Source organism: Heptranchias perlo, chromosome 3, assembly GCF_035084215.1.
Source record: "Heptranchias perlo isolate sHepPer1 chromosome 3, sHepPer1.hap1, whole genome shotgun sequence".
Taxonomy (NCBI): Eukaryota; Metazoa; Chordata; class Chondrichthyes; order Hexanchiformes; family Hexanchidae; genus Heptranchias; species Heptranchias perlo.
Window position 1 is genome coordinate 70400649 of NC_090327.1, and position 21249 is coordinate 70421897.

At 41.7% G+C, this 21249-nt stretch overlaps 1 protein-coding gene across 10 annotated transcripts in view; it reads right to left on the minus strand.

The window, feature by feature from the left end:
• unm_hu7910 (un-named hu7910) overlaps positions 1–21249 on the minus strand; it is a 247657-nt gene that overhangs the window by 110889 nt on the left and 115519 nt on the right. For all 10 annotated transcript variants that reach the window (XM_067980168.1, XM_067980165.1, XM_067980167.1 and 7 more), the window contains one exon: positions 17600–17644. In XM_067980168.1, the coding sequence (XP_067836269.1) occupies positions 17600–17644 (45 nt within the window). The remainder of the gene's footprint in view (positions 1–17599; positions 17645–21249) is intronic.

Genomic DNA, 21249 nt, shown 5'->3' on the forward strand with positions numbered 1-21249 from the left:
CTCAGGTGAACGATGTGAAAAACAGACTGATTGAATGGGGGACTGCACTGTATAATGATGTGCATTTCGAAATTGTACCGGTTTTGCTAAATATGAATTTAAATATATCTGTGGAATTATGTGGAAGGAATTATTCACAGATTATAGATAAGATGACAGGAGAATTATTGAAGGGACTACTAGGAAAAAATAAGAAGGAGACTGGACCTGAGGAAAAGGATGAGAAGATAAATGAAAGGAGGGAGCAAGATCTAGCAGAATGGATAGGAATAGGAGTCAAAGCAGGGTTCACAGGAGTGAATTGGATAGATGCAGAAAGCATGCGGGAGCATGATGAGGTGATGAGAAGACAATTAAAACGATTATTGGTAAACATGAACCAACAAGAAGGGGACAATCTGAGTGATTACCAGAACACCGAGGAATTGGTGAGGAATCTTGGGGGTTCCAAGACACAATAAATGAACTAATACAGGTGAATAATGAGGTTAATGAAAGCCTTAATCTTACTAGTGGTATCATGTGCAGCCTGTACACAGCATTTGTGATGAATGTGATCCAGAAATGCCGAGATGACATAGAGAGCAACCGGATTCCATCGTTTATCCATGAAGAACAATTAAGGAAGTGGTTCAAAGGGACTGGGGAGTTTGTTTATGGGGATAACATTCTTGCCCCCCCCCCCCTGAATAGAGGACGAAAATAATATAATCCTGATAGTACTGGCCTTGTCCCTACTGGAAAAGAATGGAAGCCAACCTTGGAAGGTGTACCAGGTAGAATCGGTCGGAGTAATTGAGGATTCGGCAATTGGCCGATACATAAGCAATACGAGGAGTATCCGTGACATTTGATAAAGAACGATGGTACATGAATCGCACCAGACATGGAGTGCTGTGCCCTGAAAGGGACGACCTGGACCTGCAGGTGTGATGTAGTGAGACAACACACCATTCCGGCTTGTGGATTCATGTTAGATGATGAATCACCAAACTGCAAGATGAGTTTAGAATGATGGGAGAAAGGAAGAACAAACATAGCATAAAAAGGTAAAGGAAAATATTGTGCAACAACCATAGCAGCTAGCATGACGTTGGGAACAATCAAATGCCCGGTCACACAGACGACGTTTTGCATGCAGCCAGTGGGAGGAAATATAAAAATAGGAGCAAGACACTAGTTCCTGTCCACCATTATAATGTGAGAAACCTGCAAATAGCAATGCCACTGGAAGATGAAGAAATGCGGGCCATCCCACACATTGGGCATTACATACCTCCATTGTCAATTAGTCTCAAAAACAGGGCAGGATTGGGTACTAAATATTCCTGGATACAAGGTATTCAGGTAAGATAGGGAAGGAAAAAAAGGAGGGGAGGGTGGCAGTATTGATTAAGGAGAATATTGCAGTACTGGAGAGAGAGAATGTCCTTGAGGGGTCAAGGACAGAATCTATTTGGTTAGAGTTAAGAAACAAAAGAGATGCCATTACACTACTGGGTGTATTCTATAGACCAACAATTAGTGGCAAGGATATAGAGGAAGAAATTTGCAAGGAAATTATGGAGAGGTGCAAGAACTATAGAATAGCGATAATGGGGGATATCAACTATCCCAATATAGATGGGGATAGTAATAGTGGAAAGGGCAAAGAGGGGAAGGAATTTCTGAAGTGTGTTCAGGAGAACTTTCTTGATCAGTATGTTTCTGACCCAATGAAGAAGGAAGCATTGCTGGATTTGGTTCTGGGGAATGAGGTGGGTCAAGTGGAGCAAGTGTCAGTGGGGGATCATTTAGGGAACAGTGATCATAGTATCATAAGGTTTAGATTAGTTTTGGAAAAGGACAAGGAGCAATCTAGAGTAAAATACTTAATTGGAGGAGGGCCAATTTCAGTGGGTTGAGAATTGATCTGGCCCGGATAAATTGGAATCAAAGATTGGCAGGCAAAACTGTAATCGAACAATGGGTGGCATTTAAAGGGGAGATGGTTCGGGTACAGTCTAGGTACATACCCACGAGGGGGAAAGATAGGGCAACCAAAGCCAGAGGTCCCTGGATGATGAAAGAGATAGAGAGTAAGGTTAAGCAGAAAAAGTGGGCGTGTGACAGATGTCAAGTTGATAATACATGTGAGAATCAGGCTGAATATAGAAAATGCAGAGGAGAAGTGAAAAAGGAAATAAGAGGCACAAAGAGAGAGTATGAGAATAGACTGGCCGCTAACATAAAAGGGAATCCAAAAGTCTTTTATAGGCATATAAATAGTAAATGGGTAGTAAGAGGAGGAGTGGGGCTGATTAGGGAACAAAAAGGTGATTTACGCATGGAGGCAGAGGACATAGCTGAGGTACTAAATGAGTACTTTGTGTCTGTTTTTACCAAGGAAGAAGATGCTGCCAAAGTCACAATAAAAGTGGAGGTAGTTGAGATACTGGATGGGCTAAAAATTGATAAAGAGGAGATACTAGAAAGGCTGACTGTACTTAAAGTAGATAAGTCACCTGGTCTGGATGGAATGCATCCTAGGTTGCTGAGGGAAGTAAGGGTGGAAACTGCAGAGGTACTGGCCATAATCTTCCAATCCTTCTTAGATAGGAGGTGGTGCCAGAGAACTGGAGAATTGCAAATGTTACACCATTGTTCAAAAAAGGGTGTAAGGATAAACCCGGCAACTACAGGCCAGTCAGTTTAACCTCGGTGGTGGGGAAGCTTTTAGAAATGATAATCTGGGACAAAGTTAATAGTGACTTGGACAAGTGTGGGTTAATAAAGGAAAGCCAGCATGGATTTGTTAAAGGCAAATCGTGTTTAACTAACTTGATTGAGTTTTTTGATGAGGTAACAGAGAGGGTTGATGAGGGCAATGGCGCTGATGTTGTGTATGGACTTTCAAAAGGCGTTTGATAAAGTGCCGCATAGTAAGCTGGTCAGCAAAACTGAAGCCCATGGGGAGGGTTTAAAGTAGTTTGGCAGGGAGATGGGAACCTGAATGTAGATTCAGATGGGAGAGAAACAGAGCTGGAAATGGAAGGCAGAAAATTAGTAAGTGAGTTTGGAAGGCAGAGGAAACAAAGGTTAGAAAATAAACAACAAAGGAGTTTGGCAGTGCTTAATGGTATATACTTCACTGCAAGGAGTATAGTGAGTAAGGCAGATGAGCTGAGGGCACAGATAGACACGTGGCAGTTTGATATCTTAGCTATTACAGAAACATGGCTTAAAGAGGGGCAGGAATGGCAGCTCAACATTCCTGGTTACAGGGTTTTCAGACGAGATAGAAGGGGGATAAAAAAGGAGGGGTGGTGGCAATATTGGTTAAAGAAACAATTACATCTGTGCGGAGGGATGATATGTTAGAAGGATCATCAAATGAGGCCATATGGGTTGAGCTAAGGAACAAAAAAGGGGCAGTAACACTACTGGGAGTGCACTATAGACCCCCAAACAGTCAGAGGGAGATAGAAGAGTAAATATGTAGGCAAATTTCTGAGAAGTGCAAAAAGAATAGGGCAGTAATCGTTGGGGATTTCAACTACCCTAATATTAAGTGGGATGCAAACAGTGTGAAGGGTATCGAGGGCACAAAATTCATAAATTGCATTCAGGAGAACTTTTTTAGTCAGTATCTAGCAAGCCTAATAAGATGGGGGGTGGGCGGTGGAGTTCTGGATTTAGTTTTAGGAAATGAGGCTGGGCAGGTGGAAGGAGCATCAGTGGGAGAGCATTTTGGTGGTAGTGATCATAATTCAGTTTGATTTAGCATAGTTATGGAAAAGGACAAAGATAGAACAGATGTTAAAGTTCTCAATTGGGGAAAGGCCAATTTTACTAAGCTGAGAATTGATTTAGCAAAAATGGACTGGGAACAGCTACTTGGAGGTAAATCAATGTCAGAGCAGTGGGAGGCATTCAAGGGGGAGATTCAAGGAATTCAGACTAAACATGTTCACACAAAGAAAAAGGGTGGGACTGCCAAATCTACAGCCCCCTGGATGTCAAGGAGCATACAGGGTAAGATAAGGCAGAAAAGTCAGACTGAGAACTCAATACTACAGAAAGCCTAGAGGATTATAGAAAGTGCAGGGGTGACATTAAAAAGGAAATTAGGAAAGCAAAGAGAGGGCTTGAAAAGATATTGGCAAGTAAAATCAGGGAAAACCCAAAGATGTTTTATAAATACATAAAGATCAAGAGGATAACTAAGGAAAAAGTAGGGCCTATTAGAGACCAAAAAGGTAACCTATGTGTGCAGATGGAAGATGTTGGTACGGTTCTTAATGAATATTTTGCGTCTGTCTTCAGAAAAGAGAGGGATGATGTGCAGGTGTTGTAGTTAAGGAGGAGTGTGAAATATTGGAAGGAATAAACAAAGTGAGAGAAGAAGTATGTAGAAGATTAGCATCTTTGGAAGTAGATAAAACACCAGGCCTGGATGAAATGTATCCCAGACTGTTAAAAGAAGCAAAGGATGAAATAACGGAGGCTCTGACCATCATTTTCCAATCCTGCCTGGATGCAGCCTTGGTGCCGGAGGATTGGAGGACTGCTAACGTTGTGCCATTGTTTAAAAAGGGAGAGAGGGATAGACCAAGCAATTACAGAGCAGTCAGTCTAATCTTGGTGTTGGGCAAATTATTGGAATCAATTCTGAGGCACAGGATAAACCATCACTTAGAAAAGCATGGATTAATCAAGGACATTCAGCATGGATTTGTTAAGGGAGTGACTAACTTGATTGAATTTTTTGAGGAGGTAACATGGAGGTTCGATGAGGGTAGTGCGTTTGATGTAGTCTATATGGATTTTAGCAGGGCTTTTGTCAAGGTCCCACATGTCAGACTGGTCAAAAAAGTACAAGCCCATGGGATCCAAGGGAAAGTACAAGTTGGATCCAAAATTGGCTCAGTGGCAGGAAACAAAGGATAACGATTGATGGGTGTTTTTGTGACTGGAAGGCTGTTTCCAATGGGGTTCCACAGGGCTCAGTACTAGGTCCCTTGCTTTTTGTGGTATATATTAATGATTTGGACTTAAATGTAGGGGGCATGATTAAGAAGTTTGCAGATGATACAAAAATTGGCCGTGTGGTTGATAGTGAGGAGGAAAGCTGTAGACTGCAGGAAGATATCAATGGACTGGTCAGGTGGGCAGAAAAGTGGCAAATGGAATTCAATCCGGAGAAGTGTGAGGTAATGCATTCGGGGAGGTCAAACAAGGCAAGGGAATACACAATAAATGGAAGGATACGGAGAGGAGTAGAGGAAGTGAAGGACCTTGGAGTGCATGTCCACAGATCCCTGAAGGTAGTAGGACAGGTAGATAAGGTGGTTAAGAAAGCATACAGTATACTTTCCTTAATTAGCCAAGACATAGAATTTAAGAGCAGGGAGGTTATGCTGGAACTGTTTAAAACATTAGTTAGACCACAGCTTGAGTACAGCGTACAGTTCTGGTCACCACATTACAGGAAAGATGTAATTGCACTAGAGAGGATACAAAGGAGATTTACGAGGATGTTGCCAGGACTGGAGAATTTTAGCTATGAGGAAAGATTGGATCGGCTGGGGTTGTTTTCTTTGGAACAGAGGAGGCTGAGGGGTGATTTAATTGAGGTGTACAAAATTATGAGGGGCCTAGATAGAGTGGACAGGAAGGACCTATTTCCCTTAGCAGAGAGGTCAATAACCAGGAGGCATAGATTTAAAGTGATTGATAGAAGGAATAGAGGGGAGCTGAGGAAAATATTTTTCACCCAGAGGGTGGTGGGGGTCTGGAACTCACTGCCCGAAAGGGTGGTCCAGGCAGAAACCCTCATCACATTTAAAAAGTACCTGGATATGCATCTAAAGTGCCTTAACCCACAAGGCTATGGACCAAGTGCTGGAAAGTGGGAGTAGGCTGGGTGGCTCATTTTTGGCCGGCGCAGACACGATGGGCCGAACGGCCTCCTTCTGTGCCATAAATTTTCTATGATTCTATGATTCTATGGAATAAAAGGGGCAGTGGCAGCATGGATACAAAATTGGCTAAGTGACAGGAAACAAATAGTAGTGGTGAACGGTTGTTTCTCAGACTGGAGGAAGGTATACAGTGGTGTTCCCCAGGAGGGAGTGCCACTGTATACCTTTGTCCAGTCTGAAAAACACTGGGACCACTGCTTTTTTTTATATATATATTAATGACTTGGACTTGGGTGTACAGTGCACAATTTCAAAATTTGCAGGTGACACAAAACTTGGAAGTGTATTAAACAGTGAAGAGGATAGTAATTGACTTCAAGAGGACATAGGAAGACTGGTGAAATGGGCAGACACATGGCAGATAAAATTTAACACAGAGAAGTGCAAAGTTATACATTTTGGCAGGAAGCATAAGGAGAGGCAATATAAACTAAAGGGTACAATTCTAAAGGGGGTGAAGGAACAGAGTGACCCGAGGATATATGTGCACAAATCTTTGAAGGAGGCAGGACAGGATGAGAAAGTGGTTAAAAAAGCATACGGGATCCTGGGCTTTATAAATAGAGGCTTAGAGTACAAAAGCAAGGAAGTTATGTTGAACCTTTACAAAACATTGGTTCAGCCACAACTGGAGTATTGTGTCCAATTCTGGGTACTGCACTTTAGGAAGGATGTGAGGGCCTTTGAGAGGGTGCAGAAAAGATTTACTAGAATGGTTCCAGGGATGAGGGACTTCAGTTACGTGGATAGACTGGAGAAGCTGGTGTTGTTCTCCTTAGAGCAGAGACGGTTGAGAGGAGATTTGATAGAAGTGTTCAAAATCATGAAGGGTTTAGATAAAGTAAATAAAGAGAAACTGTTCCCATTGGTGGAAGGGTCAAGCACCACAGGGAACAGATTTAAGGTGATTGGCAAAAGAACCAAAGGCGGCATGAGGATAAACATTTTTACACAGTGAGTAGTTATGATCTGGAATGCACTGCCTGAAAGTGCGGTGGAAGCCGATTTAATCATGGCTTTCAAAAAGGAATTGCTTAAATACTTGAAGGGGAAAAAATTTGCAGGGCTACGGGGAAAGAGTGGGGGAATGGAACTAACTGGATCGCTCTTACAAAGAGCCAGCACGGGCTGAATGTCCTCCTTCTGTGTTATAACCGTTCTATGTTACTATTCTATGATTTCCCTCATTAACATCCTTAGCAATGCTTGACACCAACGGTGCCTGTGAGTTCATGGCATTCAGCATTGCTAGGGCTATGAGGTGGGGGTCAGTCCAAAAATTCAAAGGCTAGTTTCAGCAAGGCAGTCGATCACAGAGTGGAGGCTCTAAGCTATAAAATCATAGAATGTTACAGCACAGAAGGCAGCCATTTGGCCCATTGCGTCGTGCTTAATCCCACATTCCAGCACTTGGTCTGTAGCTCTGTAGGTCACGGCACTTCAAGTGCATATCCATATAGGTTTTAAATGAGTTGAGGGTTTCTGCCTCTACCACCCTTTCAGGCAGTGAGTTCTAGACTCCCACTGCCCTCTGGGTGAAAGATTTTCTCCTCAGCTCCCCTCTAATTCTTCTACCAATTACTTTAAATCCCCTGGTAACTGACCCCTCTGCTAAGCGAGAAAGGTCCTCCCTATCCACTCTATCTCGGCCCCTCATTAAATATGTTTGTAAGTCTCCCTCAAGATTGTTTCTTGTTTGCGGAATTTCCCTTATATGAGGGAATAAGTTGCAAAATGTTTTTTTCCCTATGGGGATTTCCATCTTTACCATTTATTTGTTGGAGGTGGGAGATGAATTGTTTTGATCGAGTAAATAAGGAGAAACTGTTTCCAGTGGCAGAAGGGTTGATAACCAGAGGACACAGATTTAAAGTGATTGACAAAGGAGCCAGAGGCGACATGAGGAAACATTTTTTACGCTTTGAGTTGTAATGATCTGGAATGCACTGCCTGAAAGGGTGGTGGAAGTAGATTCAATAATAACTTTCAAAAAGGAATTGGATAAATACTTGAAGGGAAAAAAAATTACAGGGATTTGGGCATAAAGCAAGGGAGTGAGACTAATTGGATTGCTCTTTCAAAGAGCCGTCAGAGGAACAATGGGCCGAATGGCCTCCTTCTGTGCTGTATCATACTATGTATCATACTATGAAACTAAGATGAGGATGAACAGCAAGCAACTTGGGAAGTTAGGCTTATAAGGCAGCTTCGCAGGAGATTCAGAACCTTCTACATATACCGAAGTTACTAGATTGTATAGCCCTAGAAAATCATTCCTTAATATATCCACAGAGTTATATGTTAGGAAGCCTCTGTGTTCTGTGGGATGTATGCAGAAATTCCTGCAACTGTCACTCACATCAGGATGCTCTGCATTGTGGAGATATCTCACTGATACTGCTGCAAAGGACATCATTGGACTTTACTGCCATCCCTGCTATCTGTTGCACATCTTTAAAGAGTCTTTGTAGTGCCATCATATGGTTCTGATGCTCTGCAAACATTCTTTTCATGGCATGACCCCGAGATCATCGTCTGACTGCTCAAAAACATGTCTGACATCTCCTGAGCCTTCAGCCAGGTACATCATGCTCCACGTCCATCACCTTATCCTCTAGCTTCCTTGTAAGTTGTGAATCACCGTGTGTCAATTCCTCATTTAGACTATCTGTGTCACTTTGAGCTAATCTATCTGAGCTGGTGAGTGCAAGTGATAGGATTCATGACAGAGTGGGCCAATCTCTACTGGCAGTGTCAGATGTTGAAGGTTTTGGCATTGGATCCATTTCTCTCTCTGCAACATCGTTCCTGCTTCCAGCTTCTATGGCTATAAGTAGAATGAGAAATGCAATGACATTTCTGGTGTCCACTTTTTACTTCCTGTCAGGCTAATGCAAGGATCTCCCCAGAGTGTGAGCCTCAAAAAAGAGAAACTATTTCTGATCTTTGGCCATTAACATTTGGTCAGCACCAACTATCTGTGGTCAGCACCACATCTCCATCCCCTACAGCATTAAGTGAGTGAGTTGCAGTGTCACCTTCTGCTGCCTGTCCTCCTGTAGCCTGTCCTCGGGAATCGTGTACAATCTTTTTTTGCCTGACAAAAGAATGCTTGTTATTGTCAGTCACAGACTGTTGACAACTATTTGGGAATTCTCATCACTTCTCTTATGAAATTCCCACTGAAGTAATGAGGCTTCAATGGGAATACAGGTATTACAGCTGTGTATCCATTTAATTGAAGTCTTCCATGTGTATTTGTCACTACAGATCATTTAGTGCACAGGGTGACACTCTAGATTTATCAATGTACTTTTAGGGCAAATATCTGTCTACTGTCTGAAATGTAGAGAATATACATCAATGGAAGCTTGCATAAGAACATAAAAAATAGGAGCAGGAGTAGGCCATACGGCCTGTCAAGCCTGCTCTGTCATTCAATAAGATCATGGCTGATCTTCGACCTCAACTCCACTTTCCTGCCCGATCCTCATATCCCTTGATTCCCCTAGAGTCCAAAAATCTATCAATCTCAATCCTGAATATACTCAATGACTGAGCGTCCACAGCCCTTTTGGGTAGACAATTCCAAAGATTTACAACCCTCTGAGTGAAGAAGTTTTTCATCGTCTCGGTCCTAAATGTCCGACCTCTTAGACTATGATCCCTAGTTCTAGACTCTCCAACCAGGGGAAATAACCGTTCAGTATCTACCCTATCAAGCCCTCTAAGAATTTTATATGTTCCAATGAGATCACATCTCATTCGAAACTCCAGAGAATATAGGCCCATTCTACACAATCTCTCCTCATATGACAACCCTCTCGTCCCAGGAATCAATCTAGTGAACCTTTGTTGCACCCCCTCTAAGGCAAGTTTATCCTTCCTTAGGTAAGGAGACCAATCCTCAATCCATGCTAACATAGTAACTCTAATCCCAAATATACTACTGGTAAAATTGTTATTACATGGTCATTATTTTATAAGATATCAGGTTATCTGCTGGATTGATATAACGGGATTAATTTTATGGTTCTATGCTGCACCAGGGAGCCTTGCCCTCTAATAGAACAAATTGGAGATTTTGTTACTTACGATCCACGATTTCTGATTTGGACGAGGGTCACTGTCAACAGCGTGGACTCATAAAATTACATGAAAATGTTTACTTCCAGTGATACAGTTGCGGAAAAGACCACTGAGGTCTGGATGGCCCGTGCACAAGCAACATATTTATATCATTGCAAAATATCCTCCTCCCTGCTGCTTTCATGTCTCGTATTTGATGCATTACATACACACAAATATATGTATGCATTTTAATAGTATGTTTCATGCTACCACACACTTTTTTCGTGAAAGCACACTGGAGAAAAAACATTCCACGTGGAAAGCAGTTTTAGATAAGCTGTAATAGTGAATGCTGCATCAAAGAACATTTCAATCTTTAAATTAAAAGGTTAAAACCTATAGAAAAATAGAAGGCAGAGGAATGTCAAGTGGACCTGATAATTGTTTATCTGTTAATATTGCCAATAATAATTTCTAAGCTGTTATGTTACATATTTAAACATTTTTCATCTGCAAAGCCCCAGATCACAAATTATGAAATGCTACTTATGCACACCTAAAATCTAGTGAAAGAATAGTACTGATCAGATCATAAATTGCTTTAGATTGTAAACATTTCAAATTACCATGATAAAAACATGACTTTTTATGATTTTTATTATAAAATGTAAACAATTTGAAAGCAGTTTAGTTGTCGCCATAACTTGAATACAGAAAAACATCACTACTCCATTTTTAGGGCTATATATGGATGAAAATAAGAGGAGAAAATAAAATCTGTGGTCCAGTTATGTTGCCTTGTCTGTACAGTTATTTATGCCTAATACACCGACTCTAGCTGACAACAACAATTTGACAAAATCTCTGGCCAGTGATACTTAAGTATGTTGTTAGACCACTTTGTTTATGAACTAAGAAGTGTTTGTAAAAATACCTCTTATGAAAAAAGGAATAAATATCACCAGAATATGTCAGCCAACATCTTAGAGTATTTAGTGATGAGCTCAGAATCCTCTTTTTTGCTCTGGCTGCCTGCCAGTTTCTCAACACCTGCTTGGAAAGTGACAGCTCAATGGGTGCCCTCATAAATTATAAATCATGCGCCTCTGTCTTGATGGCTCAAAGTTAGAAACTGTTCCGTAACTCTAGAACTGTGGCACTGAAGAGGACAGCTGAATAGAAAAATGGAGAAACATATCGTCATCCAGCAAGGGGGACTGACAGTCCATCACGGTCTGGCAGAATTGCTCTCTGTCTCTCTGCAAATTCATTACAAAATGGCGGGCTAAAAGTACAAAACAGCATGAGGCAAGTCTTTCATTCGGGATCGCACAGAGACTGTGCAGATTGCATCAGGAAATGGCAGCTCTTGCATTTTGGGATTTTGACCATTTTTCCACAGGAAGGATTTGGAAATGCGTTACATTTAAGTGATATGTTTTATATTAAAGTGGGTTCACACCAGTTTAGAATTCCCCTTAAGTATCACTGGCCTGAAGATTTTGTCACATCGTTACTGTCAGCTGGAGCCGGTGTGTTAGCCAAAAATATCTGTATGGACAAGGCAACATAACTGGACCACAATTCTTATTTTCTCCTGTTATTTTCATCCCCTTACAGCCAAATTCTACAGCAGCTGGGACTATGGGCTGGATTCTCCTCTGTGATTCAGTCTGAAATGGGATAGGATACCAGCAGGGAGTGAGGCAAAATCTGGCAGTGAGGCCTACAACCACCTCACCGCCCTGACCTGGATCTCTCTTCCTCCGATCCCACTGGGACCATTATTGGCTGCCCTTTCCTCACCCAACTCATGCAAATCGTGACAGGACAAAGATTTCCAGTGGGTTTTCCTGGCATCCACCCCAGTTACTGTCGCTTCCCAGGACTATGGCACGTGGCTTTGAGGTCATCTAACGGAGAGAGAGGAACTTGTAACAACTTCCACCTGCCACCAATCTGGCCCCCACTTACCTTCTGCTGAGACCTACCAAGATTTGCCAATCTTTGGCCACCTTTTCTGGTGCTGCAGTGGTCTTGCCACAGCACTCCCGGGATTTTGCAGCTAGGCACTGGCGGGCTTCCTCTTGGTGGCAGGATTTCTGCTGGGACCCAGCCATGCTTATCTTGACGCAGCAAAATGGACCAGAGTTGGGGCAGAACTTTGTGGAGCCTGCATGCTGCATGCTCTGCCCTTTTGAAGCTGAACTTTGCATCGGGGTGCTACAATCGCCATTGGATCCTGATTTCCATAGTAAAGCAGCCTTACGCCAATTTGAGGCAGACAGGCTGCTCGCCCGTTTACAGGCCTGCCTGAATGTAGCATCAAGTGACCTTGAGCGTCAATGGGACAGGTGAGATACACACCCCCAACCCCCTACCCAGATTTTCAAATCCTAGCTGCCCATTTTTCAGGTGCAAAATAGACGGCTGTGTGTTGAAATTCTCTCCCATGATACCCAGATCACATCACATGGGGGTACTATTGTTAACACCCCCTGAGCTGCACTATTGTATGATTAGATATTGGTCACTAAACACAAGAAGCGAGGGACTGTTCATTACATAGAATTACTTAGAATGTACAGCACAGAAATAGGCCATTCGACCCAACAGGTCCATGATTGTGTTTATGCTCCACACGAGCCTCCTCCCTCCCTACTTCATTCAACACTATCAGCATATCCTTCATTGAAGTGACCTGCACCAGTTAACCTGAGGGAAGGTATGCTTGAAGTTTGTAACAGCATAAAAATTCAAAAGGGAAAACTTTCAATTGAAGAAAGGAAGTGATAAACATTAAACTAATATTAACTAGAGTAAATGGCATTCTTTCACACATGTGGAAGCTGTGAAGTTAGTTTTCATATATCCACGCTTTTTATTTTTAGATTATTTTTAATATTCTATTTTAAATAGAATCATAGAAGTTTACAACATGGAAACAGGCCCTTCGGCCCAACATGTCCATGTCGCCCAGTTTATACCACTAAGCTAGTCCCAGTTGCCTGCACTTGGCCCATATCCCTCTATACCCATCTTTCCATATGTGGTATGAGTAGAATATTCCATGTTCAGCAGTGAAATTATCCACTCATGAGGTTGACCAGAGAGAAGAGAAAAGCCACAACAAAAGATAAATTCAATACTCGTGTCTTTGTGGGGCCTTTGAATCACAGCCACTCTGGATAATTCTCTGAGAATAGAATCTACCTATAAATCTTCCAATCTGGGCATCTGCTCTCAAAGAAACAGATTGTAGATACATAAACATTATTGCTAAAAAAAAAATGTAAAAAGAAAGCAGTAAGTGGAAGACTGAGAGGGAGAAAATGAAATGCTGACAGTGATACAATTTATTAGCCTATGCCCAGTTTTATTCTATGAAGCCTCATTTTAAAGGGTCTGAGGGGTGGAACTCCGGTAATGTTTCTTCTGATCTCTCACTGTAACTTTGTTGGAATCCCCGGAGAAATGGTGTAAAGGCCCTTTACCCTGTTTCTCTGGGGATTCTGTTGATCTTCGACCGAAGTTACAGCTGGAGAATGGAAAAATTCCCGTGGAAATTCCAGGCAATAATATTATGAAAAGCGTTTGACAAACCTTTACTGTCTGTTTAGCAAACAAGTGCTGTAAATCACATGCTGAGGGACCAGGACACTTGGCTCAGATCCGTATAGCTGGATTTACGTCACATTAGCTTCTAGTCTAGTCTTCCCGTTAGCCTTTTTAGCCTGACCTAAAGTGGTCTCATTGAAATAGAGCTGTAGATTTAATTAAATATTACAATACGTTTAAATAAAGTCTGGTGTGATTTTTCATCCATTTAGGACAGGATTATGCTGGGCACTCCATTCATCCATTTGGAATGAGCAAAAGCGAAGCTCCTTGAGTGAGGTGCTCTTTAAAGGTCAGAGACTTTACAGATATTCTTTTCTTTTCCAATTTTTGAGTGCTCCTTTATGGTTTTGTTATTGCTTTGCTAATTTTATATTTTTAAAAAATCTATGCTTTATCTACAATTTTCTTTCTCAAGGCTGTCTTATTTCTCCTACAACAAACAGCTTTTTCTTGATCGCATTACATATGAACATACGAACATGCGAATTAAGAGCAGGAGTAGGCCATTTGGCCCCTCGAGCCTGCTCTGCCAATTGATAAGATCCCGTCTACCTACTATAACTTTTGACTCCCTTGTTAATCAGGAATCTTTCGAACTCAGCCTTAAAAATATTCAATGACCCTGCCTCCACCGCTCTCTGGGGAAAGGAGTTCCACAGACTCACGACCCTCTGAGAGAAAAAATTTCTCCTCATTTCCGTCTTAAATGGGAGACCCCTTATTTTTAAACTGTGGCCTCTAGTTCTAGTCTCTCCTACAAGGGGAAACATCCCCTCAGCATGTACCCCTTCAGGTCCCCTCAGGATCTTATATGTTTCAATAAAATCACATCTCATTCTTCTAAACTCCGGTGTCTACAGGCCCAACTTGTCCAACCTTTCCTCGTAAGATAACCTCCTTCACATCGTTCACCTGAGGAAGGGGGAAGCCTCCGAAAGCTTGTGAATTTAAAATAAAATTGCTGGACTATAACTTGGTGTTGTAAAATTGTTTACAATTGTCAACCCCAGTCCATCACCGGCATCTCCACATCATGTTTATGCAGCACAGCACTCATGATGTCGTTGCAGCTCAATTCTTAGAGCACATGTTGAATCCGACAATGGCCTCCTTCGACAATGGCCTCCAAATTTTTTTTGAAAGAGCTAGAGGCTGGATGCCTGATGGAATAGAAACTGGACCTCCTTAAATTAAGCCAGTTGTGCCTTTGGGTTGGTCCATTTTTCAGGCGCCTAGAGTAGCTGCCTAAAACAGGCATTAGGAATCTTCTATATGCTCACGAAGTGCCTAACGCCTGATTTGGGCATCAGGCCTCCTCCGCACAGGTTTTCACAACAAAAAAGTTTAATTTTTTTTTTTAATATTGATATGTTCCTTCTGGGTCCGCAGCAGTTTTGATGGCCACCGTAGGCCGCGATCAGACCCCCTCCTGCTATCCTCCCCCACCCGGGCATTACCTGAGGGCTGCTGCCAGCGAGGCATGCGGCCGAAATTTGCTTATTCGGTCGGGCGAGCTGCCTTTGGAGGCACGACATTCACTGGCAGCTTGCCACGATATTCAGATGAGGCCTGAGGACTAATTTTTTTGCGATCCTTGGGCCTCCGTCTTTGGATGCAGTGATCGTTCCCTGTGCCTATTTGGTGCCTAAAAAGTAGCCTGAACGAATTTCTGGGACTATATCTTACATTCTTTTACCTAATCTGGAGCATTTGTGATTTGAATCCTAATTGAATCTCATGTTTGATTGGCAGTGTATGGGGGATTGAACTTTCTTTCAGGATCATGTTCCAACATTCCAAGCGTTCGTATGGGTCTTATTGGTAGAGTTGTGAATGGGCCGTGTACTATAAGAAGTCATGTGATTTAAGAAACCAAATCCATTGTTGGCATAGTCCAGTGGCAGGATGTGTAACTTTTTAAAATCTACCTGACCAACATCAAGGAGGGCAGAGTACAGCATTGCCTGAAGAAGTGGCGATCATGCTGCAATCAAGGAATTAAAAGAATAAAACGTTAAATATCAACAGGATTTGGTTTCGCCAGATTTGTAACTGTAATTCAGCACTTAGTAGCTTAAAAGTTGTGTCATTCAATATCAATATGTGCATGTTTAATTCTGCCTCTTAGATTGCAGAGAATTGGGCCATTCTGGATCAATTTCTAGTAGTGTCTTACGAAAATGGCTTTGCCCATGTTGTAGAAATGGATGATATAAAATAATAGAAAAGCAACAAACTTTAAATACTCCAGTCTAAGTGAATCTGTATGTGCTAACACTCAGTGGGGTAAGCATCTTGTGATGCTAGGGTGGAGTAAATGCAATGTATAACAGTTTCTTCCCAGTGGCTCACAGAGCTTCCTTTTCCAAATTAAAAAATCTAAAACGTTCATGGAGGTTATATTGTGTTTCTGGTCATTCAAAAGTTAACAAAAAAATGTTATGAAGATTGCTGAACAGAGTGATGTACCGATACTTTTGATATTTCTTAAGCGGCACTAAAACTGCACAATACTGCCACTTCCAAAACAAAGGAAATTGAAAGCACCAGTTATTACTGTTTAAATACTAACTGAACACCAACTGGTTTATATTGTGTTCGTATTGTTGCAATTATGATTCACGTGCTTGAAACCAAAAATGCGAACCGATCCTGATGATACATGAAAATATTCACAAGAGTTTCAGCACACACAGGTGAAAGTTATATTGTAACAGTCATTAATGGCAATGCAGAACAAAACAGTTAAAGATCCCATGTCAATAAGGTAACATCCAGGTTCTCAATATTTCAGTTTTCTTATGGTAATTCACAATAGTCGAAGATGCATAGAGTTGCTGATAGACATATTTAAATATTTAAAATAGCACTCGAGACAAGCAAAAATAATCTGGAACCTACCAGTCTCTGTGACACAATAAAGTAGCTGTCTACTCAAATTGCATCTGATCTCCACAACTGATCCTTACACACTTTGTGATCTCTTTCAGTTTGACTAAGGCAAATGTGACAAATCTGTCACGAAGTGGTAATGTGTCTCTGAATATTGTCCATTTTTGTTAAATTAGGTTAATTGCTGTGCATTTGTTAATTATTTTGTGCACATCACTAAACTACACATTAATAATTGATCTAAAAGATTAATGGACTATAAAAGAATTGTGCAGAATCAATTCTAACTCCAGCAGTAATCATTGTTCAGTTCTAGAAGCCTGATTGATATTAAACTGGTACGGCCAAACAGAACAATGTCCAAGGCATTACATTACAGTGTGAAACATTTACAGATTAAAATATCTACAGGCACTAACAAGAAGCCAGAAATACTCAAAAGCTGAGAGTTGGCTGGCACATAAAATATTTTGTGTCAGAAGTATTTGCTTAAAATGACTATTACATAGCTTTGAATACGCAAAGTCAATTGAGGCCCAAACACACAGATAATCAAATCTGGTTTACACAAACTATTATCTGGGAACCTTATAGTGACAGTTCTTCTGTTTGTCTATTGTGTTCCACTTAATGTTTTTCTATTTTCTTGGAGTAAACTATATTAAAACAGCTGAGTTGCACTGATAATTCAGGTCAATTAATATTATCTTTGTCTTGTGGTTTTACCAATGATGGGAAGTGATGTGGTACAATGAAGTGGCGATGGATTAAATATAGCCCAAAATTACAAAAGTGAGGGAAAAACTTCAAATGATAGAAAACTATAGATATTAATTGGTGTCTGTATCAAATCTTTTGCGATTAACTTAGGCTTTTAAAAAACATTATTTACTCACTACCCTACACATTCAAGAAGTTTACTAGAGTCAAATACTTTTAAATTATTGAAGGGCCATATAATTTATTTTCTGTAGAATTATGAAATGTCTTATGATGTTTCCTTTTGGTGCTCATAGATAATATAAGTTGCAAAACAAGGAAAATGCAAATACCTGATGACATTTCCTTTAGCTTATCTTCAGATAGTGAAACAGTCTCTGAGAAGCAAATAACAAGAGAAACATTTTTTAAAAATTCAGAAAGTTCAGAATTCAATTAGTTATAAAGTTCATATTTTTAAAAAATAATGCCCGTTTACTGGTACAATTCATTGAAAAGGAAAACAGTGGGGGGGGAGGAAGGCAGGATGCTATGGTAGGTTATCATGCTATTTATCACCTCTAGCAACGAGGTGCAAAACCGGTCCAGATTGTTGGAACAAAAGTCCTCTCTCTGCTGAGTCCAAATATCCCTGGAAGTTTGATCGATTTTAAGTGGCACACAGTCTAAACCACAGAAAACTGTTTACAATTAGGCAAAAATTGGCAAACTGATGGACTACAAGGATGGCTGATGTTGGGGTGCTGCTCTGAAGTTTGAATTAAAGGACATTGTTGAGCAGAGCAGAGGGAAACTCATCTGTTTCAATACAGCTACAACACTGGCATCCACCAAACAATGTGGAAAATTGCCCAGGTATGTCGTGTCCACAAAAAACAGGACAAATCCAATACGGCCAATTACCGCCATCAGTCTACTCTCAATCATCGGCAAAGTGATGGAAAGTGTCGTCGACAGTGCTATCAGGCGGCACTTACTCACCAATAACCTGTTCACCGATGCTCAGTTTGGCTTCCGCCAGGACCACTTGGCTCCAGACCTCATTACAGCCATGGTCCAAACATGGTCAAAAAAGAGCTGAATTCCAGAGGTGAGGTGAGAGTGACTGCCCTTGACATCAAGGCAGCATTTGACAGAGTGTGGCACCAAGGAGCCCTAGTAAAATTGAAGTCAATGGGAATCAGGGGGAAAACTCCAGTCGCTGGAGTCATTCCTAGCACAAAGGAAGATGGTGGTGGTTGTTGGAGGCCAGTTATCTCAGCCCCAGGACATTGCTGCAGGAGTTCCTCAGGGCAGTGTCCGAGGCCCAACCATCTTCAGCTGCTCCTTAATGACCTTCCCTCCATCATAAGGTCAGAAATGGGGATGCTCGCTGATGACTGCACAGTGTTCAGTTCCATTCGCAACCTCTCAGATAATGAAGCAGTCCGTGCCTGCATGCAGCAAGACCTGGACAACATCCAGGCTTGAGCTGATAAGTGGCAAGTAACATTCGCACCAGACAAGTGCCAGGCAATGACCATCAACAAGAGGGTCTAACCACCTCCCCTTGACATTCAACGACATTACTATCGCAGAATCCCCCACCATCAACATCCTGGGGGTTACCATTGACCAGAAACTTAACTGGACTCGCCACAAATACTGTGGCTATAAGAGGTCAGAAGCTGGGTATTCTGCGGCAAGTGACTCACCTCCTGACTCCCCAAAGCCTTTCCACCATCAACAAGGCACAAGTCAGGAGTGTGATGGAATACTCTCCACTTGCTTGGATGAGTGCAGCTCCAACAACACAAGAAGCTCAACACCATCCAAGACAAAGCAGCCCGCTTGATTGGCACCCCATCCACCACCCTAAACATTCACTCCCTTCACCACCGGCGCACTGTAGCTGCAGCGTGTACCATCCACAGGATGCACTGCAGCAACTCGCCAAGGCTTCTTCGACAGCACCTCCCAAACCCACGACCTCTACCACCTGGAAGGACAAGGCCAGCCGGCACATGGGAACACCACCACCTGCACGTTCCCCTCCAAGTCACACACCATCCCGACTTGGAAATATAATGCCGTTCCTTCATCGACGCTGGGTCAAAATCCTGGAACTCCCTTCCTAATAGCACTGTGGGAGAACCTTCACCAAAGGGACTGCAGCGGTTCAAGAAGGTGGCTCACCACCACCTTCTCAAGGGCAATAAATGCTGACCTCGCCAGCGACGCCCACATCCTATGAACTAATAATAAAAAAAATCTGAAATTGATCATGTTACACCAGAGTTGAGATCAGGTCAGCAAAAAGGGTACTATACCAGTTTGATGTTGACACTAGGCTGACGTGGAAATGTCCTAATCCTCAGCAGATATCTTACTAAAATTTGTCATGAAATATAAACTTAAAGGAAAGACAGCAAACCAACCACAACTGTCCATTTTAGATATTGTCTGCTTGAACAACTGTGTAAGTCAAAGAATAAGGTAGCTTTAGTGCAAAAATAGCTATATGTTCAGATACTTTCAGATGGAGCAGGCACAAAGAATTAATACAAAACATGTAGATCAGCTGGAAAGTGCTAATTGATTTACATCGAATTTACAGCACAGAAACAAGCCATTCGGCCCACCAGGTCAATGCTCCACAAGCCTCCTCCCACCTCACCGCACTTGAAACCCCCAATACTGCCCCTGAAACCCCCCAGCTTCTGGAGGTATAAAGCAGGCAGTTTGGAGCCCTTAGGTGGTGATTTTCAAACTTTTCTGTGTGGGGGGTCCTCCACCCAAATCTTTTGAAAGCCAGTGTCAATTACCCAATGGAAAACAGTGCTATCATTTATTTTTACTATACAGCAAAAATATCAGGACGGTAAGTCAATAAACAAATATATTACAGAATTTTTGAGATGCTGTGCTCATGGTACCTGATGTGCCTTGCCTCAGACAGACATAAATCAGAACTTTGAGCAGACAACAGTTTAAAAACCTATGCTCCAAGGTCGCCGACACCTTTACCCCAACCATAATGGAGCAAAGGCGGGTAAATGGGTTTGAGGTACAGATCAGCCATAATCTAACTGAATGGCAGAACAGGCTCGAGTAGTGTAGTAAAGAATATATTTTATATTTTCCAGCCTTAGCTTTGCACTAACAAATAAGTGTAGTCCCAACCAGCTTCAAATCAGCACAAAGTGTTGATAGAAAATAGAATTAAAAAATTTCAATGAAAGACTACAACTCCCATTCTGCGCAGCTGTGTTATTTTGCTGGTAAACACTACAGTATGTCTCAATATTATATTAGAAATAAAAGTTAAATGCAACTGTAACGTGCTTCCAGGTTTTAAGACGATGATCCAATATATGGGATGCTACCTACAGATTTTAAAATTAGGCACAAAAAGCAGGATGATGGGATAAGCACAGTGGAGTTCCATCCACTCTGTCATGTAAACATTCAAAACAAAATCACACCGAATTCCCAGTCGATTGAGTTTTCCTATTTCAGTCATGTTTTGTTGAGAACACATTGAGGAGAAACCTAACACATCTTATAATTTTTCTTCCCTTGATATGAAGAGAAATTACCCCATTCCAAAGCATCATCTTGCATCAGGTCATAGTGCTTGGGAGCTTGTAAGCAGCTGATCATCTTGAGTGGGGAAGGTTCAGGAATAGCAGAAGACCCAAAGAGGAACAGAAGCAGCAGACCACATTAGAGAACCAATGCATAGCACTATGGAGTGACATGCAGTGGGCTCTTGCTTGTGATACCTCACACTGCTGCATTCCCTTTCTCAACTGTGTCACTGTAGAAAAATAACCTGAGAGGTTCGATAATTCATCACAAAAAAAAGGGCAAGGAAAATCCCCGAAATCCATATTCATTTTAATTTCTAAAGTTCTACCTTCCAAGTCACTGTGCCTCCAATTTGTGTTCTCTTGTAAGGATGTAATGAAGAAGCTACCCTCCATTTGTCACTAAAGCACAA